The sequence below is a fragment of the Sphaerodactylus townsendi genome, linkage group LG10 (genome assembly GCF_021028975.2).
Source record: "Sphaerodactylus townsendi isolate TG3544 linkage group LG10, MPM_Stown_v2.3, whole genome shotgun sequence".
NCBI lineage: Eukaryota > Metazoa > Chordata > Lepidosauria > Squamata > Sphaerodactylidae > Sphaerodactylus > Sphaerodactylus townsendi.
In genome coordinates, this window is record NC_059434.1 from 80,133,892 (window position 1) to 80,159,557 (window position 25,666).

General features: G+C 44.8%; 1 protein-coding gene across 1 annotated transcript in view; it reads right to left on the reverse strand.

Annotated features, from left to right (window-relative positions):
* Nucleotides 1–25,666, reverse strand: part of FRAS1 (Fraser extracellular matrix complex subunit 1) — a 200,981-nt gene that overhangs the window by 141,782 nt on the left and 33,533 nt on the right. The window contains exons 8-13 of the mRNA XM_048509698.1: nt 19,654–19,797; nt 16,906–17,046; nt 13,593–13,733; nt 11,765–11,938; nt 6,626–6,766; nt 1,390–1,533 (exon numbers count right to left, since the gene is read on the reverse strand). Of these exons, the coding sequence (XP_048365655.1) occupies nt 1,390–1,533; nt 6,626–6,766; nt 11,765–11,938; nt 13,593–13,733; nt 16,906–17,046; nt 19,654–19,797 (885 nt within the window). The remainder of the gene's footprint in view (nt 1–1,389; nt 1,534–6,625; nt 6,767–11,764; nt 11,939–13,592; nt 13,734–16,905; nt 17,047–19,653; nt 19,798–25,666) is intronic.

Consider the following 25,666-nt stretch of genomic DNA (forward strand, 5'->3'; position numbering starts at 1 on the left):
TTCTCTGACAGGTGGCCCACACCATACCCTCAGCCATACATTTTTAAAATTTCATTTATCTGGAACTCGTAGCTCGGTGTGCCTCACTAAAAGCCCTTTCTAAAAAAAAAAGTCCTGAACACGTATATGAAAGAGAAATGGGGCAAAAACATAGCTAATAAAACCCACAAAATACTAGCTTTACGCCCGTTACCAAAACTCAACATAAATAAAACAACCTCATAAGAGTCTTCCTAAAAGATACAAAACTGGTGGGCCAGAGTTGTGCGGGACGAGCAATTGTGAAATCCAGGTTCAAGTCCCCACTCTGGGCCAAGCTATGCATCACTATTTCCTCCGTTCCTTCCCAGGCAAGGTGGCCAGCTCCAAGTTGGAAAATTCATAAAATCATAGGCCTCTTCCGCACACGCAAAATAATGTGTTTTCAAACCACTTTCACAACTGTCTGCAAGTGGATTTTGCTATTCCGCCCAGCTTCAAAGAGCACTGAAAGCAGTTTGAAAGTGCATTATTCTGCATGTGCGGAATGAGCCATAGTGTTGGAAGAGACCCCAAGGGCCATCAAGTCCAACCCCCTGTCACGCAGGAACACCCAATCAAAGCACTCCTGACAGATGGTTTTCAGCTCTCAAATGATCCTATGGCCAACGGTGAGGTGTTTGGGTCCCTGCCTTGAATCCCCGTGTCCACCGGCTTACACCAAGAAGGGTCACAGCTCTCCCCTCAGGAAGCTGGTCTTCCACTTCAAGACCAGTCTCCCTCAGGCACTTCCTTGCAGCCATATCTAGGGGACCTCCCCTTTAGGGAGAGTAAACAAGCCCCGATGACACATTCCTAGGATCACCCTAATTTGACTTATTTGGTAGCCCTGTCAGGTTTTCGGGCTCAGACCCTTTTCTTGGAGCCTCCCTTCCTGGGACTCTCCCCAGGAAAAAACTCCCCCTCAGGAGTCCTGCTGCTTTTTTTCTACCCCCAGGCCATTCCCTTTCCCCCCAGGTTAATCCGGACCAGGCAGGAATTAACCATTTCCGTGCTGTCTATCACTTGAAACCACCTCCCCTATGAGCGTTTGTCACATTTGTATTTATTTGCTGTCATTGTGAACAGCCATATTGTGAGCCACCTCAAGCCCTATAAATCGAACAAACAAACAAACAAACAAATAAATAAATATGTCCCTTCCCAAAAGGACAGTACGTAGGCAAGGCTTCAACCAACCTCAAAGAAGCAATGAGGAAGTGCATTCCAATAACATACAGTACACTCCATCTCTAGTTAAGGCAGCTCTTCTGTGGCTGGTCCCCCCACACTGTGCCAGAACTCCAAAGGTGCCCCACAGGGTCAGAAAGGTCAGGAACCCCTGCTGCAATGCATTTCTGGTGAACTTACCGACACAATATCCCACCAGGTTAAGGTACTGCTGCTCCTTGCAGGAAGTCCGACATCTTCCACTTGCAAACATGGCGTGAGGTTGACAGGTTGCACAGTCAGCGTCCGAAGGACCTTGGCATGTTTTGCAAGAAGGGTGACAGGCTGGATGGGCACAGGGAGACAGAGCTCTGTTAAAGTCAGTCAACATCTTTGACAAAAGGAAAACGTTTACTTCGTAAAGGACAAAATATGGATTGTAAAAAAACACACACAAAAACTCAGCAGATGTTTGCGCAGAGTGGCTGAACCATCGAAGGAGTTTGCCGGCAGAAGTGTGAGTAGTGAACATATTCTTCACACCAAATTTATGACACATTCAAGCGCAGTCTGTGAAAAGGTGCACTGTTCTCTCAAGAAACAGCTGCGGCTCTAGTGCCTGGGAGAGATTAACCCTCATGTGGAGTAGCTTACAGAGCTGGTCTCCAGTCCTACAAAGGCCACTTTATTAACCTAAGTAGTAGAAGAGAAGAAGAGTTTTGGATTTATACTCCACCTTTCCCTCCTGTGAGGAGACTCAAGGTGGCTTACAAGCTCCTTTCCCTTCCTCTCCCCTCAACAGACAGGTGAGGAAGGTGGGACTGAGAGAGTCCTGAGAGAACTGTGAGGAAGGTGGGACTGAGAGAGTCCTGAGAGAACTGTGGCTAGGCCAAGGTCACCCAGCAGGAATGTAGGAGTGCAGAAACACAGCTAGTTCACCAGATAAGCCTCTGCCACTCAGGTGGAGGAGTGGGGAATCAAACCCGGTTCTCCGGATTAGAATCCACCTGCTCTTAGCCACTACATCACACTGGCTCTCTAAAGTACCTAAAGCTTATTCCATACAATGAAAATGCAACGAACTCGTCCTGCCCATATGGGCTCCACTCTCTTGCCACCATAATAGCTCACACTGACTGCATAGACAACTCATATGGTGAGATAGCCAATTACAATAGATGCTTTTCCCGTATCTCAGCAATATTTTGTCCTCCATAAACCTAAGTTTGTAGCAGTCTCCAAATGAGAAACAATAACCCAATACACAGTTACAAAAAAAGGTTAATCTCGTCTGTCAAGCTGCAGTAAATAGACCATCCTTAAGCTTCTCCCCAGTATACTTTTCACAAGCGTTTCCCATTAATAAAATGAAAAGGGCAATTCTCTGTTATCTGTATAGCTATGAGCCGGGCATTCCTCTGGATCTGGACTGACAAAACTCAGCCTGAAAATTAAATGGAATCTTTACTGAAGATTAAGGCCCACATTCATCATGGGCTTGACGCTCCTAACAAACACATACTGCAGAGAAAGGAAGAATTGTGAATTACCTCCACCACTGCTCTCTCATACACACACATATACAAAACCAAGCTCTTTGGTTTACCCCAAAAAAGGAAAGAATGAAACAGAAAAGTTTATAACAGAGAGTAGTGGACCATTTTATTCAATTTATTTTGGAATATTTTCTATATGTAACCATGAGGAGGAGGAGGAGGAAGAGGAGAAGAAGAAGAGGAAGAGGAAGAGGAAGAGGAAGAAGAAGAAGAAGAAGAAGAAGAAGAAGAAGAAGAAGAAGAAGAAGAAGAAGAAGAAGAAGAAGAAGAAGAAGAAGAAGAAGAAGAAGAAGAAGAAGAAGAAGAAGAAGAAGAAGAAGAAGAAGAAGAAGAAGAAGAAGAAGAAGAAGAAAAGGAGGAGGAGGAGGAGGAGGAGGAGTTTGGACTTATACCCCACTTTTCTCTCCAGTAAGGAGACTCAAAGTGGCTTACAAGCGTCTTTCCCTTCCTCTCCCCACAACAGACACCTGGTGAGGTAGGTGGGGCCGAGAGAGTTCTGAGAGAACTGTGACCAGCCCAAGGTCACCCAGCAGGAATGTAGGAGTGTGGAAACACATCTGGTTCACCAGATAAGCCTCTGCCACTCAGGTGGAGGGGTGGGGAATCAAACCCAGTTCTACAGATTAGAATCCACCAGCTCTTAACCACTTCACCACGCTGGCTCTCAAGTTGGGTGTGGGGTCCTGTTTAGTGGAAGAGGTGAAAGCTTGGAATGTGTAATGAAAGAATGGCAGGTAGCACTGCTGGAGACGCCTCAGGGATGGGATCATGGTTCAGTGGTAGCGCATCTGCTTTGCATACAGAAGGTCCCAAGTTCAACCCCCCCATCAGTTAAAAAAGATCAGGTTGTAAATGATGTGAAAGACCTGGAGAACAGCTACTGGTCAGAGCAGGCAATACTCATCTTCAGAGGTCAACTTAGTTTCAGAGGGTAGCTGTACAGGTTTGCAGGAGGACAGCTACGTTCAAGTCCAGTAATGCCTTAGAGACCAACAGGATTTTTGGGTTATAAGCTTTCAAAAGGCAAAGCTCCCTCGATCAGAGACCTTGGTCAAGGTATTATTATTGTTGTTGTTGTTATTTTATTGATACAAAAACAGTTATACACAGCAAACAAGATCAATATGCTGGATTTATTTATTTATTTATTTATTATTATTATTATTATTATTATTATTATTATTATTTATTATACAAAACAGTTACACACAGCAAGCAAGATCAATATGCTGGATTTTGTATTACATCACACGTCGGACACTTCCCAAGCATCTAGGACTGTGTGATGTATCGACGAATAATGCGTGCAGAGCCGAGTAGGGTGGCCTTTTGCAGCTGACATATGGTGATTTTGTCAGCGCCAATTGTTTTTAAGTGCCGTTCAAGATCTTTAGGCACTGCACCCAGTGTGCCGATCACCACTGGGACCACCTTTACTGGTTTGTGCCAGAGTCTTTGTAGTTCAATCCTTAAATCCTCATTATGCGTGTAAGTTTTTCCAGTTGCTTCTCATCAATCCTGCTGTCACCAGGAATTGCAACATCAACTATCCACACTTTCTTTTTTTCCACAATCGTGAGGTTATTATTATTATTATTATTATTATTATTATTATTATTATTATTATTATTATTATTATTATTATTATACACATAACAACACAGCACAAGTGTCTGGAATTCATCTCTGAATATCGAGTCCTTCCCAAGGAATTCATCTCTGAATATCGAGTCCTTCCCAAGGACCTAGGATTATTATTATTATTATTATTATTATTATTATTATTATTATTATTATTATTATTATTATTATTATTATTATTATTATTATTATTATTAATTCGATTGATTATACCGCCCTACCCCCGAAGGGAGATTTGACTCTCAAAAGCTTATATCCCAAAAATCCTGTTGGGTCTCTAAGGTGCTCCCAGACTTGAATCTAACCTGAGCCCTTCGGGGGAGGGCGGTTTATAAACCCAATTAATAATAATAATAATAATAATAATAATAATAATAATAATAATAATAATAATAATAATAATAATAATAATAATAATAGTCAACAAATCAAGGGTTTTAATTCAGGAGGAGGAAGCTTCACGTGTTCAGTACTGCCAGCCAGAGCTGTTAACGTCGGGCCAGACTGGGGGAAAAAACTCTGATCCATGATACAGCAGTCCCATTCGGTAAAAGCAATAAACTCCACGAATCCATGAGTTTCATGGATCAAAAATAAAACCCAAAACACCTTGGAAAAGCTATCTTACTGCAACACATCCCACTTCGGTTTTAGAACTCTGTGCTCTTGGATTGGGAACGTCCTGGGTCAAGGTACCCAGCTAGTAGACACCACAGCTGATCACACTGAAGTCTTGATGGTGCAAGTTCCCATCCATGTTGGGAAGCAGAGTTGTAAAAGAGTTCGCAGGATGGATGAGCACTAGCCGCAACTGCTATCCTATGAATTGGGACTTAATTCCTTTCTCACCATCACACCCACAATTGTGTCTTATTTCTCTCTCTCTCCCCCCCCCCCTCTCTCTCTTGCTATTCCAGCTCTGCCTTCTCTGACTTCGGTGTCATCCTTTGGCAAGGCTACACCACCACGAGCCCCATAAAACGTGCACAGATACACTTTCCAAAGATGATAAGCACTCCCCTGCTGACCATTCAAGTGCAGAACAGCTAATGAAGCCGTTTAAAACAACAAAAAGTCGCTCATTACTAGCAAGCGTGTCCCCTAGGCCCATGGCAATGTGTCACAATCATGCAAATCATATTTGTTTCTCTCCTTCTCCTCATTTATTTGTTAATTCTCTAGAGGAAAGGCACTCCTCCCCCCATCTCTGAGGAAGCACAACCCCTCCTCTCGAAAAAAAACAAGAACTAAACCCATGATGAAGCAGGATATCTGTTCTGCAAAAACCCTCATCCACCTCTCTTACGTTCAGATGAAGAGAAAGGTCAACTCATAACAAATACGGTGGTGGAAAGTTCTATCAAGCCCCAGACTTTTTCCGCACACGCAGAATAATGCACTCTCAATCCACTTTCAATGCACTTTGCAGATGGATTTTACTGTGTGGAATAGCAAACTCCACTTGCAAACAATTGTGAAAGTGGATTGAAAGTGCATTATTCTGCATGTGTGGAAGGGGCCGGTGATGGGATTTAAATAATTTAACAACTGGTTCCGGTGGTAGGATTCAAATAATTTAACAACTGGTTGTTTACAAGCACCATTTTAACAACCGGTTCTACCGAAGCGGTGCGAACCGGCTGAATCCCACCACTGGAAGGGGCCCCAGCCTGTTTAGGGCACCCTCATGGGGTTTTCAAGGCAAGAGCCATTCAGAGGTGGTTTATCATTGCCTTCCGCCACACAGCAAGAATGAAACTGCGGTTGCCTTGCAACTAGAAACTTAATACTAGATACTCTCACAACTTAATACTTAATACTCTCACAATACTAGAACCAGGGAGCATACATTGAAAATGCTGGGGGGAAGAATTAGGACTAATAAAAGGAAACACTTCTTCACGCAACGTGTGATTGGTGTTTGGAATATGCTGCCACAGGAGGTGGTGATGGCCACTAACCTGGATAGCTTTAAAAAGGGCTTGGACAGATTTATGGAGGAGAAGTCGATTTATGGCTACCAATCTTGATCCTCCTTGATCTCAGATTGCAAATGCCTTAGCAGACCAGGTGCTCGGGAGCAACAGCCGCAGAAGGCCATTGCTTTCACATCCTGCATGTGAGCTCCCAAAGGCACCTGGTGGGCCACTGCGAGTAGCAGAGTGCTGGACTAGATGGACTCTGGTCTGATCCAGCAGGCTAGTTCTTATGTTCTTATGTTCTTAATAGCATGGACTCACGATAGCAATGTGCTTCCTGGTCACGCCACCCCTCAGGACATGCTGACAGACACTGGCCGTTGTAAAGCACTCGGGAAACTGTGCATGCCGTGCAGTTCTCAGCAGATTTCCCAACACAGGAGGAACACGAGGAGTGACATTCTGCAGCCAAGACAGAACAGGAAAAGGGGGGAAAAAACATGAATGCTGTTAACTGAACTTTCCCAGCTTTGCTTTCTGTAGGACACCTTCTCACATGTCTTTTGCAGCGTGGGAACTGCTTCATACTGACATCATCCTGGTGGTACCAAGAAGGAACACAATAGCCGGAGACACCACCCCATAAAGTATGGTGACCAGATGGTCACCTTTGTGATCCGGGATGGGGGGATGTGGCCGCGCGTGCAGCCGCAGGAGCGCACTGCCTTCTGGGGCTTGCCGTTTCCCGCCCAACGGCAAGCCCAAGAAGGCGAATGCACAAACGCAGGAAGCGCCGCTGCGCTTCTGGGGCTTGCCGTTTCGGCAAGCCCCGAAGCATCAGCTCCTGCAGCCACGCTTGCCAGAGGAGGATACCACACACTGCCTTGCACCCCAGAAGGCAGTGCGACAGCCTCCCAAAAATCGGGACAATTTGAAGAACCCTTGGGACGTGGGACAAATTGTTTAAAGGCGGGACTGTCCCGCCAAAAGCGGGATGTCTGGTCAGCCTACCATAAAGGCAATGTGAGAAAGTCTAACAAATGACACCGAAACAAATTTCTCTCTTCCCCTCAGAAATCTATATAATAAGCAGATCTGTTTGCTGGGGAGCCACGTTTGGAACACAAATGCTGAACTGGTACTTTTGCAAGGGAATCTGAGGCAGAACATATGGCTGATAGTTAGCAGGAGACCCCTGAGCACAACAAAAGTCAAGCTACCTTTGGAAAGGCCCCCGTCCAAATAAACGTCAACAAAAACAAAGACACAGAGGAAAACCACTTTTTTTTTTACTAGCCAGTCATTTCCAGGCCATTTATTAGGTAAGATGAAAAACAAAAGACATTCTGGTCAGCAGGATCTCTTCTTTGAAGCTGGCCTACAGATGTAGCCTGCTAATTGGTTGTGGTGGGTTTCCCAGGCTGTAGGCCGTGGTCTTGTGGATCTTGTTGCTAACCTTTCGCCTGCATCTGTAGCTGGCATCTTCAGAGGTATATCACAGAGGGAAGTCTGTTACACACTGTGACACGGTCTGTTACACACTGTGACACAATGTGTAACAGACTTCCCTCTGTGATACGCCTCTGAAGATGCCAATGCAGGCGAAAGGTTAGGAACAAGATCTACCAGACCACGGCCACACAGCCCGGAAAACCCACCACGGCACAACCAGTTGAATCTGGCCGTGAAAGCCTTCGACAGTAGCCTGCTAATGTTTGGTCTCCTTAAAGGCTGCTAGAACGGAGTGCTTTTTTTTTTAGGTTCCCCGCACCCCCACCTTTCCATCACTTGCAAAGCTATCAATTCTCTCTCCTGGACTGCCCTGGTCTAAGCAGTTATAAACCATGTGCAGTGATCTCTAAGAAGCAGCTAACTGCAAAGGATCCCTCCTATCAGGAAGCAATAAGCAAGACCCAATGCTCCGGTCACTCCACAATTTAATGTGGGCCAATGTGGAGAATAAGATCCTGGGCAGAGTTTTTCCGCCCTAGACTTAACTCCTGCTGAGTACCCCAAACATTCTCCTGACAGAACCAAACTTCAGATGGATTTTAAAAAATTAGCTGCTACCACCTGGTAATTGAGGCGACCAGAACCACTTATAACACTCCTGAAAAAAAACTACAGTACTATTTCTGTTTACCTTAACAGTATTGGACAGGAGATCTGACTGTCCTTGACGAGAGTCAGTGCCTTTTCAGCTGTGGCCCCTACCTGGTAGAACTCTCTATCTAAAGAAATCTGGGTCTTGAACTGGCCCTGTTTCAAAAGGCCTGTAAGACAAAGATGTTCCACCAGGCCTATAGTCGAGAAAGGCAACTGTTTGACAGCTGCTGATCTGAACTGAATTTGTGTACTTCCCTCCCAACTTCTGCTATCCAGTGCTCCATTAGCTCTTTCGCCGGGCAGCTACGAGGGCGTTTTTATGACCTGACTAGCTGTTGTCAAATTTATACTTTTAAATGCTGGGAGAGTGCTGTGAAATTTTTAGGCACTGTCACTTTTTAAATTGGTTTTAGATTTGTCTAGATCTGTATTGTTTTATTAGATCTCAGTTTTATCATTGTTAAAGGTGTATGGATTTATGGCTGGATTTTATTTTATGATGTAAGTTGCCCTGAGTCCGGTCTAGGCGGGAGGAGGGGGGAAGATATAAATATGGTAAAACAAACAAACTAATAAAATAGGCAGGCAGAACAAGGCGAGCCACTGAATGATTACCGGGATTGATATGAAAGAAAATCAGAATTGACTTGAAAGCAGAAAACAGCTGAATTAATAAAAAGGAAGTTTTCTACAGTGAACTTAGAGCCAAACTCCGCTCGACGTTTACAGATCTTGGTTCAAGCTAATTCACAGAAAGGAGATGGCCACACTTTCTTTCAGAATAAAAGGCCAGTAAGAGCTAAGAAATCAAGGCATGTTCTGAACGTTTGTTATTTCACCTAATTGTAGCAGCAAGATCGACTCTGACCAAATGTTGGAAATACCAATATATCCCTACTATGGAAGAATGGAAAGAAAAGGTTCAACAATTTTATATTATGGACAGACTTTCACATCAAATTAAACTGTCACCATACAGAAATGGCAGCTGTGGACTAACTATATCTCAAAAGATACTGATCTAGATATAAGACCAGTTGAATATTAATAGAATATATGTTAACGAGGACATAATTAACAGACGTATTTGAAATAAGTGAGTCGCTGAAAAGTTGGAAAAATTGAATTTACTTGGAATCTTATGTTATCTTTGACTCGGAGATTAATAGAATTTGTATGTCTTAAACCAGTGGTGGCGAACCTATGGCACGGGTGCCAGAGGTGGTACTCAGAGCCCTCTCTGTGGGCACGCACAAACAGAGTGCCCCCCCACACACATCTAAGCTGGCCTGGGCCGCTGGGCTAGATTATTAGCATTAAACCTAAGACCTAGTTTTGGGGAAGCAGTGTAGGTAACCCTGCTAAGCGCTGTTAAACCCCACTGATTTTCATGTGAAGAACTTAAGTGCAATCTTTTACCTGTGAGTAAGCTTGGTTGCTGGCAATGGGGCTTGCTTCTGAGTAAACCCTCCTAGGGTCGTGATTCACCCATTGGAAGAGTTCCACAATTGCTTCAAAGCAAAGCCACCGACTACCACCAAGCTTACTCCCGAGTAATGCACGCCTCAGAGCCAACCGTTTTTTCTAAACGAAAACCTCAGTATTCAGGTTAAATTGCTGTGTCGGCACTTTGCGATAAATAAGTGGGTTTTGGGTTGTAATTTGGGCACTCGGTCTCGAAAAGGTTCACCATCACTGTCTTAAACAGCTATGTTGTTCACAAATTTCTTTGTTATAAAGAGGTGAAGACAACAGTCAGAAAATGTAAGACTGGAGAAGAAGTTTCTTAATATAATTTAAGAAAACAACTGAGGGAAAGATAAAACCATTAGAAGGATAACAATGTTAGGAAGAAAGTAATCCAATTTTGCTTCTCTCCTTTCTTTGTGTTATATGTAGTTTTCTTTCTCTAGCTCTTCTGTTCTTATTGTTTATTTTATTTGAATATTGTAACTGAATTATGTTCAATAAAGATTTTTAAAAAAAAAATTAAAAAGAAATCAAGGCATGTTTGACTAAACTTAGTTCACATACTGGCCAATCTAGAACTAAAAAGCACCTCTCCCTCTTTGAAATAAAAGGAACAGCTCCTATTGGCCAGTTACAGACAGGGGAGTTTACCACCTATCTGCCCCACTACAGCATCAGCCAAATGCCTGAAATGCTCTTGCATTCCGCAGGGAGAGTCAAGAGCAAGAGCTCTAGGCTAGAGAAGTAGCTCTAAGGGGAAGCAGGGCGTGCGACACACCGGGCACGTGCCCCTGTGGGGGCATGGCAGGGGCGTTCCAGGGGCGTGATGGGGCGGGGGCGTTCCGAGGCAGGACAGGAGCGGACATTGGTGTGGCAGGGGCAGAGGACGCCCCCACTTTTCTCCCTTGTTACGCCTCCGCACTAGGCACACGACAACTTCCTTATACATCCGTACTATGAAGTTTGCCACACCGGGGTCCAGTTGCGAGTGCGTCGGGGGGCCTCTTGTGGAATCAGCCACTTAAACCTTCCCAAGGGTTCAAAATGGGTCAGTCCCATGAGAGACAGGATGAACACCTGCCAGTTGCAACCAGTATTTAAGCCAGCCTTTGAAACTTTAATGTAAAATAAGGATGGCAAGGGTTATTTCACTTGCAGAGCTCCTATGGCCGTGGTGGCGAACCTTTGGCACTCCAGATGTTATGGACTACAATTCCCATCAGCCCCTGCCAGCATGGTCAATTGGCCATGCTGGCAGGGGCTGATGGGAATTGTAGTCCATAACATCTGGAGTGCCAAAGGTTCGCCAACACTGTCCTATGGGATGCCATGGTCCAGATTTGAATATATATGATGCTAGCAGAGCCAAAGAACTCACTTGTGGAACCGTGTGCTTGTGTGGCGTCTCATTTACACGGGAGACACGGGCTTAGTTGGCACACCGGAGAACCTCAGTTCCAGCAGCTGTTGCATTAGCATGCTAATTAAGCAGGTGTGCTAATTAAGCAGACTAATTAAGCACCTAGACAAGGAACAACAAGAAGCAGCAGCAAGCTGGCTAGCATTTTGCCGAGGCACAACAATAAAGCAAAGAGCTGAGCAGCACTTTGAACGCCAAATGATGCTCATGTTCTTACGCTGGGAGAGAAACTAATTTGGGCACATTCAAAAATCCTAGTTTGGAAAAAGTATTTTTGAAGGTTTTTTTGCTTTTTTAAAAAAGCTTTTGTTTACTGTATATTTTTAAAAAAAAAAACAGCTTTCTGTTTTTCAGTTTACAGAATTTGGGTTTCCAAGGTACAGATTTTGTTAATACAACACGCAGGCAAGCTGATCAAGACCTAAAGTGTGGATTTGATCACCACCGGCAATCTGTTGATTTACCTCTGCATACCCCATCGTTGCTGAGGTAGAAGGCAGCTTTGCACTGGGGAAGACAGACACCAACTAGTGCCGCCCCAAGGTTTTCTTCCGGCTGCAGACTTTCTTCTGGCTTTGCGCACCGAGTGCAGTGTAAATATTCCGGGCCAACACACTCACGGCACGACGAATGGCACCCTGCATGATAAGAAACAGACTGTGAAATTTCCCCAGAAAGATTTGTATGATTTCCACAGGAAGATGGGAAAGGTTTTCTAGAAGGAGGAGGAGGAAGAGGAGTTTGGATTTATACTCCACCTTTCTCTCCTGTAAGGAGACTCAAGGTGGTTTACAAGCTCCTTTCCCCTCCCCTCCTCTCCCCACAACAGACACCTTGTGAGGTAGGTGGGGCTGAGAGAGTTCCAAAGAACCGTGACTAGCCCAAGGTCACCCAGCAGGCTTCATGTGTAGGAGCAGGGAAACAAATCTGGTTCACGAGATAAGCCTCTGCCACTCAGATGGAGGAGTGGGGACTCAAACCCGGTTCGCCAGATTAGAATCCACCTGCTCTTAACTACTACACCACGCTGACTCTTTACAGCACCAAGGTTTACCATATTGGCTTAGAGGTCGAATGAATGAATGAATGAATGAATGAATGAATGAATGAATGAATGAATGAATGAATGAATGAATGAATGAATGAATGAATGAATGAATGAATGAATGAGTTGCAACCTCGATGCCCTGCCAATACATTTCCTGGTGCCTAAATTTTTAGAAGGTGAGTTTGGTCAAGTGTAGATCCTGCCCAGCAGGGCATTGATCACACAGATCAAAATACTGTTATTTTGCTGGCAGCTGCCTATGACATTGTGTGTACCAATGTCAGGGGGATGCTATCTAGGTGACTGAGTCATCAAGTCAATGTAACTGTTAAAGTAACAAACTAATGCTGCTAGAAAGATAGATGTAACCAGCCTGCTATATGTATCCACTGCCATCTGTTCATTCTTTCCTTGATCTCTACTTTATGGCTTCAAACGCTTTGTAGACAACTAGGCTTCCGCTGGTACCTCTGTCCCATGGGAACTGTATTACATCTGATCTCGTCGGGCAGGAAGCCAGGTGGCTCTCTCACTATCTGTCGCAGACCTTGGGGTGCCTCAGCTCCAAAGACTGTTCTTCATAACATCTTGGAAAAACAGGAGGGGGCTTTCAATGCGGGATCAAGGGGACTGTGAATTCCAGCTTCGTCAGAACCGGCTTTGCCAAGTATGGTTCTTCGATGCCTTTTCAATAAACGCTACTGATCGATACTTCAGAGTCCGTTAATTGGCTTAAGGAGCAGCAGTAGCGTAGGAGGTTAAGAGCTCGTATATCTAATCTGGAGGAACCGGGTTTGATTCCCAGCTCTGCTGTTTGAGTTGTGGGGGCTTATCTGGGGAATTCAGATTAGCCTGTGCACTCCCACACACGCCAGCTGGGTGACCTTGGGCTAGTCACAGCTTCTTGGAGTTCTCTCAGCCCCACCCACCTCACAGGGTGTTTGTTGTGAGGGGGGAAGGGCAAGGAGATTGTAAGCCCCTTTGAGTCTCCTGCAGGAGAGAAAGGGGGGATATAAATCCAAACTCTTCTTCTTCTCTTCTTAAGGCTGCAAGACCTATATTATTGCACTGTTTTTATATGCTTTACATGTGAGCCGCCTAGAGTTCCGACGAAGATTAGCTGGGTAAAAATCTAATATATAAATTAATAAAAACAAATAGAAGTTGAAGGCGGTAGGAAAAGAGGAAGAATAACATGAGATGGTTCTTTAACAGGATGAGGCAGAAGGCCAAGTCTTGGTTACCTTTGCAGATGGCGTGATCCTGGTAGAAGCCCTCTCCGCAGGCTGACAGGCACTGACCCTGATGCAGGGCCAGAGGATAAGAACACGAAGTGCACTGAGTAGAGAGAGGACCAGTGCAGGTGGCACACCCACTGTGACAACCTGGAAGAGGAACAAAAAGAGTACCTGAAAAATGACACTTCACAATTCACACTCCATTACTAGTTACCTGTCTAGTTCAGTACTATCACATTTTTTCCTTCAAGAGGCTGGCTCTCTCTTCCTACATTTCATCACAACAACCCTGTGAGGTTGTAGGCTAATGGACCAATGGTCTGATGCAGCAGAGTTGTTCTTACATTCTTATTTTGTCTGTGAGGCAGGGGACAGCACAGAGAAGTCCCAAAAAACAACGATGAATAGCAGTGATGTAGTGGTTAAGAGCAGGTGCGCTCTAATCTGGAGAACTGGGTTTGATTCCCCGTTCTGCCACTTGAGCTGTGGAGGCTTATCTGGGGAACTAGATTAGCTTGTGTACCCCAACACATGCCACATGGTTGACCTTGGGCAAGTCACAGTTCTTTGGAGCTCTCTCAGCCCCACTCACCTCACAGGATGTTTGTCGTGGGGAGAGGAAGGGAAAGGAGTTTGTAAGCCACCTTGAGTCTCCTTACTGGAGAGAAAGGGGGGTATAAATCCAAATTCCTCCTCCTTCTCCTTCTTACTTCTTACTTCTTCTTCCTTATTGAAACTTCAAGTAAAGTTTGCCTATCCTAAAATTCAGCACCATTTAGGAATTAGCTAGTATAGGGACAAAAGACAGATCCCCGCACCAACCTTTTCATTGTTCCCTTGCTAAGCCCAAATGCTGGAATAGAACATGAGTACTCTTTTATTTATGCATTAAACATTCTCATATTTTGAACTCTTTCAGTCTGATCTCTTGCCAAACGCTGTGTCTATTCAGTCTTGCTATCTGAAATGTACTGGAAGAGTCAAAAGAGTAGTTCCCCATTTCGGGAGCATGATAAAACTGAACTGCTTGTGGATGAATATCAAAAGGCACAGCAACTTGGCAGGTCCTCTAAATGGCAATGCAATTACAGACAGCTAAATGGATCACTCTGTCTGGCAGGAGATACTCCTTGGTGGCAATCGGTAGTTACCCAGGTTGTAAATGGTAAGCTTGGGGTGGCCACAGAGTTCTTATGACCTCTTTGGAGTCTAATCTCAAGGAACAAGGAGGGGAGGAGCAGTGGTGGGATCCAAAAATTTTAGTAACAGGTTCTCATGCTGGTGGGATTCAAACTGTGGCATAGCGCCAATGGGGCTAGGTGGGGAGCCACCAGTGAGAGGCATGGCTATGGAGCAATCCAGGAGGCTGGAGTGGGAGGCCTGACGAGGCGTGGCAGACAATCAGAGGGCGTGGCAGGGCATTCCCTGGAGCTGGGCGCTGTAGCTGGGACGCAACCGCTACGCCTTGATCCTTAGGCCGAGGAAAGCGAATGCCGCGCAGGCACAGGCTGCCACGCGCCCAGCGGTGCGCCTCCCTGCTAGAACTGCTTCCAAGTTCTGCACGCCCTGCTTTTGAGAAGGAGCGGAGGAGGGGCGTAACTAAGGCAAAAACCACATGGCAAAATCACCAATTAGTAACCCCCTCTCGGCACACACAAATAATTAGTAACCTACTCTCGGGAACCTGTGAGAACCTGCTGGATCCCACCTCTGGGGAGGAGGTGGGGGAGAAAGGGGGGAGAGGGGAGGGGCCCAGCATCTTGTCCACACCCACTCACCTGGGGGGATGCGTAGGGGGAAGGGAGGAGCTTCCTTCCTTAACAGAGAGAATAACAGACAGGTAAGGAGAAAGACTACTTCAATGCCTTTTAAAATTATATCAGAAATTTGGGGAATGCTCCCACAGTGAACAGTGGAACTGATGCAGAAGTCCTAAAGGTTAGGGTAGTCAAGTGCTTGTGTCTGATGGGAATGCCTACCCTTGTAGTCCTGACCAGTAGGTAACCCACTGTGAGACCTTTAGGACTCAGTTCTGGAGGTGGGACTTACTTTGCCAGAGATGGCATCACAACTGACCCAAACCCCAGATGTGAATATTGGGCGATGCTCTGGCTGTCCCCAAGAATTCTAGCAGGGGTGGCCAGAGTGTTGCCTGATTTACTTATGTTACATATAGGTTTTCAACCAGACATAACACTGCGCTTCTGGATCATCCCCATAAAGCTCTCAGTGATGTCGGCCGGTGACCTTGCATCCCTACCAAAAACATAAAGATGCAAAAGACCCACTTAAAAGTCTGCGTCTTAATGACTGCTTTTGTTTTTCAGAACCCAGGTTGGAAGAAGAAGAAGAAGAAGAAGAAGAAGAAGAAGAAGAAGAAGAAGAAGAAGAAGAAGAAGAAGAAGAAGAAGAAGAAGAAGAAGAAGAAGAAGAAGAAGAGAAGAAAGAAGAAGAGAAGAAGAAGAAGAAGAAGAGAGGAGAGAAGAAGAAAGAGAAGAGGAAGAAGAAGAAGAAGAAGAAGAAGAAGAGGGAGAAGAAGAAGAAGAAGAAGAAGAAGAAGAAGAAGAAGAAGAAGAAGAAGAAGAAGAAGAAGAAGAAGAAGAAGAAGAAGAAGAAGAAGAAGAAGAAGAAGAAGAAGAAGAAGAGGAGGAGGAGGAGTTTGGATTTATATCTCCCCTTTCTCTCCTGTAGGAGACTCAAAGGGGCTTACAATCTCCGAGAAGCTGTGACTAGCCCAAGGTCACCCAGCTGGCATGTGTGGGAGTGGATAGTCTAATCTGAATTCCCCAGATAAGCCTCCACAGCTCAAGACGGCAGAGCAGAGAATCAAACCCGGTTCCTCCAGATTAGATACACGAGCTCTTAACCTCTTAACCTCCTACGCCACTGCTCCTATGCCACTGCTGAAGAAGAGAGAAGAGGAGTCTGGATTGATAATCCGCCTTTCTCTCCTGTAAGGAGACTCAAGGTGGCTTACAAGCTCCTTCCCCTTCCTTTCCCCACAACAGAGGTAGGTGAGGTAGGTGGGGTTGAGAGAGTTCCGAAAAACTGTGACTAGCCCAAGGTCACCCGGCAGATTTCGTGTGTAGGAGTGGGGAAACCTTGTTTTCCGTATTAAGAGTCCGCTACTCTTAAACACTCTACCATGCTGGCTCTCAACAGCTATACATCCTGCACAGCTATAAAGATAAAATTGCTCTTAAAATCTTCCGGACGTTTACGAAAGGCCCAATAAACTCCTTAAAAAAACTTGAGGATCAGCTCTGCAAGGTCACCAGAAGGGTTACAGCAGAAAGCAGTATGCTAAAACGGTACTTACCTCTGCATCGCCGAGAACTATCCAAATAGTAGCCCCCGGGACATTCCAGCACACAGTCCTCATCATGCAGAACTTTGTCAGAAGCGCAAGTTAAACATCTGGGATGGTCTGGGTAACACGTTTCACAAGTTTCGTTGCAAGCTGGAAAACGATAATTCCGTCAGCAAAATGCAGTCACAAGTTTGGGGGGAGAGCTGAAAATATTTTTTTTTAACTGGAAATGAATGAAACATACAAAGGTATGGTGTAGCAACTGACATCTCTCTTTTTTTTCCCACCTTCGCCAGGCCCGGCGGCTGGCCCCCTTCCTCTCCCAGACCAACCTGGCCACAGTGATCCATGCAACGGTCATCTCCAGATTAGACTATTGTAACTCGCTCTACGCGGGCCTTCCCTTGCGTTTGATTCAGAAGTTAAAACTGGTCCAAAATGCAGCTGCGCGCCTGCTCACAGGCGGTGCCATCTGGGATCATATCCAGCCTGTGCTGCGCCAGCTGCATTGGCTTCCAGTAGAGTTCCGAATCATCTTCAAGGTGTTGGTGCTGACCTTTAAGGCCTTACGCGGCCTGGGACCTTCGTATCTTCGGGACCGCATCGCATGCATGTGTTCTCTACGACCTCTTCGCTCAGCCGGGAGGCCAATCTGCTGAGTGGTCCCTGGCCCCTCGATGATACGGCTCGGCACGGCACTCTCCCACCTTGGGGCCTTTACAGCTCAGGCCCCAGCCTGGTGGAGCGGCTCTTCCACCAGCTGTCGAACCCCTGCGCGGACCTGCCGAATTCACTTGGGGGGCCTGCAAGACGGAGTTGTTCCACCGGGCCTTTGGAGGAAAGAGCCGTTGATGGTGCCCCCCCCCCCCCCCATGGCCTTTTACATCTGTGCCTTCTGCCATCTGGGATTTGCTGATCTTCCCTCCCTGAAAGAGGGTTTGGAAATGGAGTTGTCGATAGCTATTGCGAGTTAATTTTAGTCTTTATACTTGAAGATTCTATTGCTGCTTTTAATGGTTTTAGTTATTTTACTTGTATATGATAGGTATTGTGCTGTACACCGCCCAGAGCCCTCCGGGGATGGGGCGGTATAATAAATTGAAACATAAATAAATAAATAAAATCTCTCTCTCACACACATCAATATTTAATGTAGCTGCAATTTTGTTCGTAGAAAACGAAGACCTGCATACTTCTGAATTCCATGCACGTGTCAATTAATACAATTCTATGTGTTAGCTTGCGTTTTATGTGTTTTATGTTCTTAAAGAAAATAACGAGCTTAAATTGGGTAGGATTTCCCGGGGGGGGGCGGGGGTGTTGAAAAAAATTGTTTTCACCTTAAAATGACTGAAAATTATACATCTCTGGGCAACACATGGAAAAGAGTCACTGTGGTTTGTGAATTCAGACGTTATAACGACACAGGATTTGATCAACCCTCCAAAACAATGTCTTCTTGAGACGTCTGAATGCAGCCGCAAGGTTTCCAAACATCCTGAACAATTCGCACGCTCGCATTTATTTCCTTCTCGCTCCCTCCCTCATTTACTTTCCTTCTACGTCTCCTGTCCATATTTTTTTTCGCATTTGAGGCTGACAGTAATCTTTAAGCATCATGCCGCTGAGGTATTACACAACTGGAAATTAACTGCTGACAAAGTTCGAGTCTGCACTGGGATGTACTTTTCCCCCTCACACGTAAGTGGGTTTGTCAGACTCATTCTGTTTTCGCTGTTATTGCCACTCAGAAAGCTGATTATTAAGAACAATCCAGTACTTGTTCCAAAAGGAGTGGCTTTTGACACCAAATATTCATACTATTGGGTGTGTATGGTTTATGAAATGTGGACACCAAGGTAATATGATGTCTACTGTCTCCCTAAATCAGGGTTTGCAAAGGGGTAACTAACCCTGGGGGAAGAGGGAAAGCAAGAGAAGGGGTGTTGTGAATCTGTTGGGAATGTTGACAAAACCAGTTGCCAACTTTATAAGAAAGCTTTTTAGGTAGCAGGACACAGAGAAATATTCTCACCCTTTCTCTCTCCTTGCCATGAAAAGCTTTGGCAGTTTAACTGCTATATGTCAGGCTGCTCTTTAGGGTTCTTCACTCTGGGTTGGAAAATTACTACAGGTTTAGGAGGTGGAGCCTGGAGCGGAAGGTGTTTGGGGGAGGGGAGGTATCTCAGCAGGGTACAACTCCTTAAAAAGAGTCCTTAAAAAGCCATTTTCTCCACAGGAACTGATCTCTGTCATCTGGACACCAGGGGCGTAACTCCAGAGGGACATGGGGTATCACATGTCCCTGGGCACATGCCATCTAATCACATGGGGGGGCGCTGGGTCAGCTCCAAGCGGTGGACCTGGACACCAACTCCAGCTCCAAGTGGTAGACCTGGGCACTGGGGAGCAGCCCCCCCCCCTCGAAAATTCAGATTTTGCCCCGGGCTCCATTTTCCCTAGATACACCTCTGCTGGACACCAGTTGTAATTCTGAAAGATCTCCAGCCACCGTCCTATCTCAACAAGATCTCCAAGATCTCCAAAACTGCAGGAGTTTTGGTTTTTCATCTTACACCCTGGGTGTCTTAACCTCCCCAGGACAGGAGGCAGTGTTCATAAGGGACCTCTAAAAAGGGGAGTAAGAATTGCAAAAATTGTTTGGAAACTCGTGATAAAAATCTACAAAAATCTACAAGGCAAATTCCTGCTCTGCTCAGAAAGAAAAGAGGATTTAGGAAGGCCTAAAGCTTTTACCGTTGCAAATGCCATCCCTGACGTAGAATCCCTGGCTGCAAGCAGCGACACAGCTCCCTTCCAGTAGCACACGAGATGGATCTTCGCAGGCCAAACAGTTGCTAGCAGCTGGGCCCCAGCAGATAGAACAAGATTCATGGCAAGCTGAAAGAGAGAAGAAAATTTAAGAGTCACCAGTCACAAAATTACCTCACCTAGCAGTTTGGCATCCACCCGGATCTCCCTAGAGCTGCCAGCTTCCCTACTGTTCTTTGCATGCCTTTGAAACAATGGCTCCCTCAGCAGCAGCTGGCATCTAAAAACATTTAGTTCAGTGAGATCCAAAGTTTCATCAGTTAATTCCTGCAGATCAAGCCATTGTAAATCACACAGTCTGGTTAAGAAAGCAGCATGTAGCTCAATTCCTTTGAATGTTTACACATGACGATCCAGGTACAGGGGGGGAAAAACCCCATTAGTTATTCCAGATCTCCGGTGGATCCTGTACCTGGTTTAACCTTCAAGATTCCAAGCTAGTCGCACCTTAAAGATGGGGCTGCAGCTCTAGGCTAGGAAATTGCTGGAGATTTGGTGGGTGGAGTCTGGGGAAGGGAGGGAGGAGCTTCAGTCATAAGTTCCCTCTTTCAAAGCATCTATTTTCTCCCAGGGAACTGTTTCCCTCTTGCCATAAAACAAGATTTGTTCCTTAAATAATATATAGAAGAGAAGAAGAAGAAGAGTTTGGATTTATACCCCCCCTTTCTCTCCTGCAGGAGACTCAAAGGGGCTGACAATCTCCTTGCCCTTCCCCCCCTCACAACAAACACCCTGTGAGGTGGGTGGGGCTGAGAGAGCTCCGAGAAGCTGTGACTAGCCCAAGGTGACCCAGCTGGCGTGTGTGGGAGTGCACAGGCTAATCTGAATTCCCCAGATAAGCCTCCTCAGCTCAGGCGGCAGAGTGGGGAATCAAACCCGGTTCCTCCAGATTAGATACACGAGCTCTTAACCTCCTACGCCACTGCTGCTCCATCAACAATTCCAAAGATACATAATATACCATCATATACCATCAATATACCATCAACAATTCCAAAGATACCTAAACAGTACTCATAAACATAGATTCTCTCATCTCAAGTGATACATATACCAACTCTTCAGCTTTGGAAACTTAAAGATAGCAAAACCCCTTACAACCCACAAAATGTGATACTGTCTCTTTAAATTCTTAAGGAAGCAGCACACTAGCTTGCTCCTTCTCAAATTATTCCGTTCAGGCTAGCCAAATTTCAGTACATTCGGTCTCAGCGGTCCTTCAATTTGGCCCAAATGCCTAATGTCAGAGAATCACAAAGAGAAAATAAAGAATCTTAAACAATTAATAATAGTCATTTCTCCATGTTGGGTCAGTACTCACTTGCAACGCAGTGGATATTACTATATAGGCACTCAATATTTAACAGTCATTTGTTTTTGCTCTCCTGCAAATAAATATACAAAACGCTATCACAGTAACTTAGACAGATGTAACTAAAAATGTTATTACATATAAGAGTTGCCCATTTATTCAAGTGAGTAGTGACCCAAAATGGAGAAACACCTATTATGAAATTGCTTAAGATTCTTTATTTTCATATGTATCATTTGAGATCAGAGAATCTGTATTCATGTACACTACTGATGTACCTTTGGAACTGTTGATAATATCTGTTGTTTCAAGCAACAACATACAGGGTGTACCCACCCCAAATTGGCTTCATCATGGTGGACCACCTGAGGTTGGTAACTCTACTTAAAAACCAATAGGATTTCCAGGGCAGGCACTCTCATGACTCAAAACTCCCTTTGTCCAGCTCTTGATTCTGACAAAGAGAGCTTTGATAGTTGATGTTCTGCTAGTAAGGAGCTATTGGGTTCAAATCTAATTATTCTACTGCAAAGCAGCATGGCCAACCCCCTGAAACTACACTCGAAAGGAAGCCTGATGATTTGGGTCATGATGATGGAGAGCCACAATCACATTCTGCTGCCATGTAATTTAAATCTCAAAAACCACCTGCAGTGTGGCCGGGGGGGTGGGGGTGGGGGGTTCAGTTGATGTGGCTTGCGGCAATAGTGTTTGGCATGCCATCTCCTTGAGCCATTTTCTTTCTCTCACTAATACACACAAACTATTTGATTTGGCTGGGAGGGAATGACAAGTCCAATACTGGATGCCTATCCTTTAAGTCAGTGAAAGGTACTTCAGAATAGCAGTGAAGACATCGCTTTTGTGTTTGCAGAGACCACTCATTTGGAAACAGTTATCACCCTCGTGATAGGGCACTTGGCTTGGAATGTTCACACTGGATCGTACCAACATTAGGTGATGTTGGATCTGTGGCAGCCACAGCCCTCCCCCAAGAAATTCCCCCTTGACTACAATGGAGTCAAGGCACTTCAGAGCACAGAATCTGGGGAAATTTCTTTGGGTGACAGTCAGGGGCGCATTTTTAAATCTACTAGCAACAAAATTTCTGGGTCTCATCCGGAGACTGTCCTTATGGTACCCCCCAAGTTTGGTGAAGTTTGGTTCAGGGGGTCCAAAGTTATGGACCCTCAAAGGGGTAGTCCCATCTCCTGTTAACTCCGATTGGAAACAATGGGGGATGGGGGCACCCACTTTGGGGGTCCATAACTTTGCCCCCCTAAACCAAACTTTACCAAACTTGGGGGGCATTATCAGGACAGTCCCCAGATCATACTCTGAAATTTTGGTGCCGCTAGCTTTAAAAATGCGCCCCCTGCAGGCCAAAATGTGAAAACACACCCCAAAATACCAAAAAAATCAAACAGACCCGAATTTTTCGGATATACCTGAATATTCGGGTATATCTGAATACGTTATTTGTCTTATTCAGGCATACAGATAATTTTATGCCTGAATAAATCCGAATCCAAATTTTACTGAATTTTTAGGGTATTTACCAAGCCTAATAACCACCGTTAAAATGAATGGGCCTTGGGCACAAGGTGGAAGCCACAAAGACCAGTTAACCCATGCATAAGGTAAAGGTCTGTACAAACTCAGAGGACTCCATAAGAAAATGGCTCTGTAAATTAAACAAAGAAAAAGGGGGTAAATCTTCCTAAAAGGCCTAGTAGCACCTGAAAATGCTTCTTGGAGAGGCTGAATATTGAAAGTAGCCGCATGTCGGGAAGAAAGAGCTCAAATCTATAAGAACTTATAAAAATCTTGACAGGAAAAGATTGCGGGGTGGGGTTTACAAGTCCCTTGTTCATTTTTTTTCAGGTTTCCATCTTTGTGTTATTTGAATCAGCGCTGGCATTTACTAGGGCAGGTTGAGCTTTAGCTTTTAAAGTATTGCCTGGTATTGTTAATGCAATACCTGAGGGACTATAGGCTTCCAAACAAAACTTTCTCCCTCTGTAAGTTAAGCTATGCTTCAGGTTTTAACCTAAAGTTATAATCAACTACCAGGATCAAGAATTTCTCTATTTTAAAAATGTATTTTGTTTTATAACTTGTTCCTCGACAATAATATCACAGGGGAGGGGACAGTATAGAGGAAATATTTATTTTTATTTATTTATTTATTTATTAAACTTTTATACCGCCCCATCCTCTAGGGGCTCTGGGCAGTGTACAGCAGATGATTTAGATGATTAATAGATGATTTAAAATTGGATAACAGTTAAAGATACTATATAACATTGTTTTGGTCTCCATATACTGTACACCTCTCCTTTTGAAAAAGAGAGGAACCTATGATAATTTTCTGTATTTCTTTTTTATTATGTTTTTGTTACTTCTTTGTATGCTTTCTCCTCCATATCCAATATTACTTAAACTTTGTAATAAGAACTGTTTTATATTTTGGTTGAAAATTAATTTTTAAAAAAGAATTTCTCTACAGTTCCCTCAGCTATGGACTTTCCTCCCTGTGGTACCACCTCTCCCATCTTTTAGATCAGGTCAGGTTTTTGGTGTACTTCTAAATGAACCCATAGTTTTAGATGCTAACTGGTTTTAACTAAGATCTTAATTTGAAGGCTCCCTGCATTTTTTGTCTTTTTAATAGCTTTAGAGTCTTATTTTGGCAGTTTTTTAAATTCCTCCTTGTAATTGTTCTTAGTTTTTGTAAACTGCCATATTATTTTTCATATGAAGGTAAGACACAGCAAGTTTGCATCGGCAGCTTTTCAGATTGAGAAAAGCTCAGAGCTCAGAGAAAAAAATGGCTGTTGAAGAGACAGCTGACATTCTTTCCCCGCCTCGCTTCATAAGTGTGAGATTTCTATGTAAGAAGAAACTCCAGAGAAGACAGCCTGTGAAACTGTGAAATGGGTAGTTGGCAGGAAAGTGGTTATCTTCTGGCATGGGTCTTTTGTTCTGCAGTTTCTTCTACTGCTGTGAGGAAATGGTGCTTTACAGAACCTGTGAAGAAGATTTACCTCAGTGGATTTGGCACTACTAGGTGCACTGTTAACAGTGTTCTGTTCAAAACTCCCAGTTCTACATCCTTGGTTCTCTCTGTCTTTCAATAAAACAACCTTTGTTTAAGTATCAGGTCAGATTTTGAAAGAGATTTCACTGATAACTTAAACTTGTGCTTTTACGGCTGAAAGGATTACATAAAATCAGCTCAGAGCGTTTCCCCACTTACCATGAGCCCCCTATGCCGCGTGCTACTCTCAGCGCGCGTCATTTCTGATGCACGCCCGGGTTTCCCCATGACCCCGCAATCAAAAGGCACCATTTTGAAGAGCACCAGGAATGACGCGCGCTGAGGGAACGTGACAGCGGCAGCGTCGGGGCGGCTGCGTTGTCGCCGCCCCTGTAGTGGGGAGTGCCGGGGGACCCCTCGCTACTTGGCTACAATAGCGTGCAGCAGAAGATAAGTGGGAAAACGCCCCCAGATTTTTTTTCCTAAATAATCCATGTCAAGACACCATATATTTACCACACGCATCGCAGGCAATAAAACAAGAGTTGAAGGGAAGAATTTGGATTTATATCCCACTTTTCTCAAACATAAGCATTTTCAAAACAGCTTACAAACGCCTTCCCTTCCTCTCCCCACAACAGACACCTTGTGAGGTAGGTACGGCTGACAGAGTTCTGAGAGAACTGTGACTGGCCCAATGTCACCCAATAGGCTTCATGTGAAGGAGCAGGGAAACAAATCCAGTTGTCTCATTAGGAGGTGTGGGGAATCAAACCCAGTTCTTCAGATTAGAATCCACTGCTCTTAAACCAGTACACCACGTTGGAGGAGAAGTGTACCAAACTAAGATCCTTGGAGGTATAGTAGCACAAAAGCTTAATGAATAAATAGTGTCTCCACCTTCGTCTTCTGTCTCTCTCATCTAAAGAAACTGACATTCATGGCTGCTGTGGTGAGCAACAAATCTGTCCCGTTTGTCAAGAAAAGTGGTCCCCAACATTTTTTAAGCCTCCAGGCACCTTTGGAATTCTGATAAAAGGTGGTACGCATCACAGCTGTCGCAGGAAGCAGAGACGTCCGCAAACTGCGAGGGAGTGAGGTCATGCATAACTTCCTAGCCACCCTTCAACATTTCAGGCAGAAGCTCAATTTAACAGGGTGCTTTACAAATGTACTGTTTAAAAATATTGCTTTCATCTATGCAGCATACTTCACTCACACAGTGAAGATTGTTGTGTTGTGATGGCTGCGGCTACCAAAGCAACATTTTAAAAAATCTGCACAGCCAGTCAGAAGCCCTGCTGGACAAAATCGTGACCCACTTCCTAAAGACACTTGGTAGGAAAGTGTTCAGTGTGGTGTAGTGGTTAAGAGTAGGTGGATTCTAATCGGGAGAACCGGGTTTGATTCCCCACTCCTCCACTGAGTGGCAGAGGCTTATCTGGTGAACCAGATGTGTTTCCACACTCCTACATTCCTGCTGGGTGACCTTGGGCTAGTCACAGTTCTTTGGAACTCTCTCAGCCCCAACTATCTCACAATGTGTGTTGTGGGGAGAGGAAGGGAAAAGAGCTTGAGTCTCCTTA